General features: G+C 41.0%; 1 protein-coding gene across 1 annotated transcript in view; it reads left to right on the top strand.

Annotated features, from left to right (window-relative positions):
• LOC142387965 (protein NLRC3-like) overlaps nt 1-6000 on the top strand; it is a 36807-nt gene that overhangs the window by 2937 nt on the left and 27870 nt on the right. The window contains exon 2 of the mRNA XM_075472761.1: nt 5407-5540. Within this exon, the coding sequence (XP_075328876.1) occupies nt 5407-5540 (134 nt within the window). The remainder of the gene's footprint in view (nt 1-5406; nt 5541-6000) is intronic.

Genomic DNA, 6000 nt, shown 5'->3' with positions numbered 1-6000 from the left:
TAATAATAGTTTTAGAGAATTTTATGAAAATTTATATAGGTCAGAATGCCCCCAAACCGTAGAAGAACGGGATACATTTCTTGATCGGCTTCAATTCCAGACACTGACGGAGGATGCTAAAAATGAATTAGATGGTGATTTGACATCTGAAGAAATTTCACAGGCTATCCAAAGTATTAACAGTGGCAAGGTTCCAGGACCTGATGGTTTACTAATTGAATTTTATAAAACATTTAAAGAAAAACTATTAATCCCACTCATTAATATGTTTGAAGAATCCTATCGAACAGGAACTTTCCCGCCCTCCTTAAGACTAGCAATGATAACATTGATTTTGAAACCAGGAAAACCCCCCACAGAATGCTCCTCATTTAGACCAATAAGCCTTATCGGATGTGACACAAAAATACTTTGTAAAACATTGGCAAAGAGACTGGACCCTTATATCCCATGCATAGTTAATAATGATCAGAATGGTTTTGTCCAAAAACGTCAAGGATTTCACAATATTAGACAAGTTCTAAATATAATTCATGAAAAATTTGATGCAAAAGATACAGCATTACTCTCACTGGACGCCCGGCAGGCTTTTGATAGAATAGAATGGCCATACTTATTTAATGTTTTGCCGAGATACGGATTTGGACAAAAATTTCTTAAATGGATTCACATTTTGTACACAAGCCCAACAGCCAGTGTCTTGACAAATAGTATAGTCTCTAAACCAGTCACCTTGGAGCGATCTACTCGCCAGGGGTGCCCTCTGTCACCTATGTTGTTTATATTGGCCATGGAGCCCCTGGCTATGGCAATAAGGGCACAGACGGGCATATCAGGCATTTGTTTAGGAGAACAGGAGCATAAAATATCCTTGTATGCCGATGACGTGATTGTGTTTTTAACTGAACTGTCAGCTAGTGTCCCACATCTTTTACAACAGATTGAACTATTTGGGCAGTTCTCTGGGTATAGCATTAATAATTCAAAATCATCTATTCTGTTTTTAAATAAAGAAGAGAGATTGAAACCGGTCATAAATACCCCCTTTTCTAATGCAAAAGAAGGATTTATCTATCTTGGTGTCAAGATTAACCCCGAAATTAGGATGATCATCCCAGCAAACTATGATCCACTAACAGCCGAAGTAAATGAGACATTGGATCGTTGGTTGACGTTGCCCATATCAATGATTGGCCGTATAAATCTGATTAAAATGAGTATATTACCAAAATTTTTATACCTGTTTCAATCACTCCCACTTCCACTGCCAGGTTCATTTTTTGACAAACTTAATAGTGCTTTTGGTAAATTCATTTGGAACAACAAAAAGTCTAGACTGAGGCTCAGGTTGCTGTACTTGCCGTTTGAGAGGGGAGGACTACAGCTCCCAAATCTGAAGTTGTATTATTGGTCTGCCCAGTTGCGTTCTGCAATGTTCTATTTCTCGCTGGAGCCCCCTCCAGCCTGGGTAAATATTGAGCAGGCATCAGTACCAAACCTCCCATTAAGGCTGTATATGTATTCTGCAGACCCAAAGAAGTTAAAAAGACTAACAGAGAACCCTTTCCTCAGAAACACTGTTGAAGTCTGGTACAAAGCACATCAATATATTGGAGACACCCCTTCCGTCTCTCGTTTCTCTCCCATATGGGGTAATACATATTTCAAAGCAGGAAGGGCAGACGGTGGATTTAAAATCTAGGCAAATAATGGTGTGCAAAAAGTAGAGGACCTTTATGTGGATGGTAATCTTATTACATTTGATCAGATGTGTCAAGCATACTCTATTCCCAGAAAACATTTTTTTAAGTATCTGCAATTGAAACATTTTATTCAATCTAAACATAAGAATGTAGTAACTGCACCACCACTATCACATCTTGAGGACCTTACACTTCAGCACCTAGAGGGGAGGAAACAAATTTCTTTATTCTATACAGCTTTGATGTCATATGATAAAGAGTCCACCATCGACAAACTAGAGGCATGGAGGCTGGATATTCAGGAGGATATGCAAAAGGCTGAGTGGGAAAAAGCATGTTTTAAAGCCCAAAAACAGTCTATTAGTACTAGAATGAAATTATTACAATACAAATGGTTGATGAGAACGTACATTACCCCGGTTAAGTTAAATCGGTGGTCCCCTGATGTGCCGGACACGTGCAGCAAGTGCTTGGAAGGAAAGGGTACTCTATACCATTGTGTATGGGACTGCCCAAAGATAAATACGTATTGGAAGGAAATTGTTCTGACTTTGTCTGACATTGTTGGAGTGAAGGTACCTCTTCAGGCAAAAATATGTATACTTGGTATATATCCAAAAGACTTTATGGTCAATTCTAAAAAGTCAACTCTAATTGATTTTGGACTCCTACAGGCCAGGAGGATGATCGCTCTGTTTTGGAAAAAAATGGATGCGCCCTCGATACAAGTATGGATAAAGGAGATGGCATCTTGTATTGTGTTGGAAAGAATGACTTATATAATTAGGGGAAAGAGTGCAGAGTTTGAGACTGTGTGGAAACCTTTAATAGAATTTCTTAAGCGTTGAAATGCGCAATCAACTTGAAACTGCTGTATTGGTGTGTGTAGTTAAGTGTTTGTGTGTGTTTTTAATTTTCAATTTGCTTTAAATGTCTGAAGTATGTGAAATGTCCTGTGGAATTGTGGCTGGTTACTTTATGGACGTTATTGTTTTGATTATTGTCTGTTTGTATGGGTGAAATATATGTAAAAGTTCAATAAAAATATTCGTTAAAAAAAAAAAAAGATGCTGCATATCTTTCCTAAGTCTCTGGTGCAGAGTGCATCTTTCTTCAGCACCATCTGCTGTGGCAGCAGCATCAGAGCCAGCGACTCAAAGAAACTCAGCAAACTGCTAAAGAAGGCTGGCTCTGACCTGGGGACTGCTTCGGAGCTGTGTTTGATGAGCACTCACTTCACCGACTGCTCCATTCAACATCCACCTGGAAACGCTGGGTAGCCTCCCTGTACCTGCCTCAGTCTCCAGCTCCTGTCTCCGTCTGCTTCAAGAGGAATGAACTCTTAAATCTGGCTTTCCTTGTTTACTGAACTGTGGAAAGAAATCAGTTCATAAATCATCTTCAAACTCGTTGGCTTTTGGGCCCTGGAGTCTGGTATCATGACACTAAACTGAACCCACTGTAACATTAAAGCAGAACTCTGTCACCTTAAGGAGAAAGTTGTCTTTGCTTGAAAGAGCAAATACAACTTGTAGGTTCTTACTGCTCCCTTTCCTCTGTGCTTCATCACTTGTAAATCCACTCATGTTAACCACATGATGTTTTTACCAGTTCCTCCTGAAAATGATCAATAAATCACAAACCAGCCCATAAAGGTTTATCATTAATCTTATTTTTATTACCTTGTTTTGAACACTTGTGATTGGATCTTTGCTATCAGAAACATTTAAAGTGTTTTCCTGCAGTCCAGCAGCTTCTATAAGTCCAATAACTTCACCTGATTCTCTGACATCAAGTGTTTCCATCTCACCTGTAACTCCTGCACCAGCAGTGACCACTGAGAGAGATGAATTATCACCAGAGAGGAGTCAGCTTTGGTCCTGAATGCAGCACACTGAAAGCTTTCCCCCTCACACACAAACTGGAAACAAAAACACTTCTCAGTTTGCTCTGAAGTCGTCTCTTCACCAGAGTTTTGCTTCCAACTACATGAACTGATTATTCCTTTTCTTCTGTTTTTTAAGTTCAGCTGCTGATCAGTGATTGGACTGAAGGCCTCAGCTCTGTTTAAACTGGTTGCTCTGCAGGTTACTTATTGATGAATTAAAGTCATATAAACCAGCAGCAGCTGACCTCTGATCACTTTAAGACTCTTTTATGGTGTGAGGAGTTTCAGAGTGACGGCAGCCTGCAGACACAGAGGACTGTATACAGAGTCAAATGAACCTTCCATCAGTGCATCATTTAAGTCAAACAGAATAATCTCAGCATGATTATGGGGTATAATGCCTATATCTATATCTGATTGCTTCAAAGTAATTAAATGTATTGTAATGACTTCGCGGAGGCTCTGAGACCAGCGGTTACCGAACTGCTCTTTTATTAAGCTTTACACTTCACAACTTCCAGTACAGTCATTCTGGCCAAGGAACACGGGTGACTCTCTGCTCCGCACCCAACCCGCAGGAGAGCACCAAACCTGCACACAGACTGGCTCACGCCCACTCTGCTCCACCAACCACCAGCCCACACCTGAGTGGCCTGAGTGACTGACAGGGAGAGGAGGAAACAAGCCAGCTGTGTGCTTTTAACCTTATTCTGGGTCGTTACAACATAATCCATTAGTCCAGGCAAACTTGATCTGAATAACAACAGTATGTGACTCCTGCGACAGGTCTGGATCAATCGTAAATTCTGTTCATACCTGAAAGAAAACTCAAAATACGGAAAAATTGGTGAATGCGTAAAGTTCTCTTAAATAACTCGTACGCACCACTTAACAGCAAATCTGTTCGTACGAGTGGTTCTTGCATGAGGCCCATCCTCCACCATGTTAAGGTGGGGATTCTATGAAGGGGGTGTGCTGTTTCATTTAGTGCAAATAACAAATGTATATTGCACCAGAAGGAATCAGGAGGAACATGAATATAAAAGGGACCCATGTGTGAATGGCTTAACGCTGTCACTTTAACAGATTGATGAAGCTGTTACTGTTGTGTATCTCATGTGAAAACAGCTTCAGAGTTTCTGTGTTGTTGTGTGTGTGTCTGCAGCCTGTCAGGCTGACTGATCACAGAGGAAGGCTGTGCTTCTCTGGCTGAAGCTGTGACCCCCCCCCCCCCCCCCCCCATCTGAGAGAGCTGGACCTGAGCTCCAACCATCCAGGAGTCTCAGCAGGGAAGCTGCTGACGGCTGCTCTGAAGGATCCACACAAACTCAGGTATGGAGAGGCCTGCTGCAGCATATCGTCTTTATATTTTTACACAGAACCAGTCACAAGTCTGGACACGCCTACCCATTCACTGAGATGTTTCTAAAGTTTTTATTAGTTGCTGTAAATCAAGAAAAATGTCAAGTCTACCTTATGATAATCACTGGAAACTATTGTCTGCCTCTATCAAGAACAAATATTCTGTAAGTTTAATACTTCATGGAAATGATTAAATTACCCGATGCTCAGCTCAAGAAATGTAAATATATCATTTTTGATTTGATATAAAAGACAAGAAACAGAGAAACTGCTTAACAAAAACTTCATTTAAATAAAAGGTCCAGATTCCAAACAAAGAGACTTGTTTGTTGTCAGCTTTCCTCAGAGTGGCAGCAGGAAGCTGCTGCAGGTTACTTATTGATGAATTAACGTCATATAAAGCTGTAGCAGCTGACCTCTGATCACTTTAAGACTCTTTTACGGTGTGAGGAGTTTCACAGTGACGGCAGCCTGCAGGCACAGAGGATTGATGTCGGAGAAGGAGCAGAGGATTTCCTCTTCTTCTACACAGACCTGGTCCAGACAGCAGAGAGCTGCAGAGGGAAGACGTTCGTGGAAGAAGCTGAGTAAGTGACACTTTGATTCATTTAACAAAGTCTCCGAGCAGAGAGAGATTTCCTCTGCTGATGAGACACGAGTCATGTGAGCTGAGAGTAAACAGCAACAATCAGTGTGCTGATGGGGAGCTGCAGCTTGTTAGCAACATGAAATGTTTCCCACTCAGTCTGCTGCTGTTTTCTCCTCCAACAGAGGAACTCTGACTGGAATGTGCTGTTCACTCACACTCTGTTCATCACTGCTCTCTGAACACACTCACAGTAAAACTCGGTGTCCTGATATGAATCTAGATTAATCCTGGACTCTGATCCTGTTGGACTCTGATCCTCAACCTGTTTTATGAAGGATCATAATTCAGGCGTGTCTGGAGCCTCTGGGTGTGACCATGTGGACTCATCAGTGGGTTCATATAATAATATATATAATATTGTTAAATAATATTTAACAGAGAGCAGTGAGCTGGTGGTT

Source organism: Odontesthes bonariensis, chromosome 2 (genome assembly GCF_027942865.1).
Source record: "Odontesthes bonariensis isolate fOdoBon6 chromosome 2, fOdoBon6.hap1, whole genome shotgun sequence".
NCBI lineage: Eukaryota > Metazoa > Chordata > Actinopteri > Atheriniformes > Atherinopsidae > Odontesthes > Odontesthes bonariensis.
The sequence above is the reverse complement of the archived record's forward strand: the minus strand, read 5'-3'. Positions and strand labels throughout refer to the sequence as shown.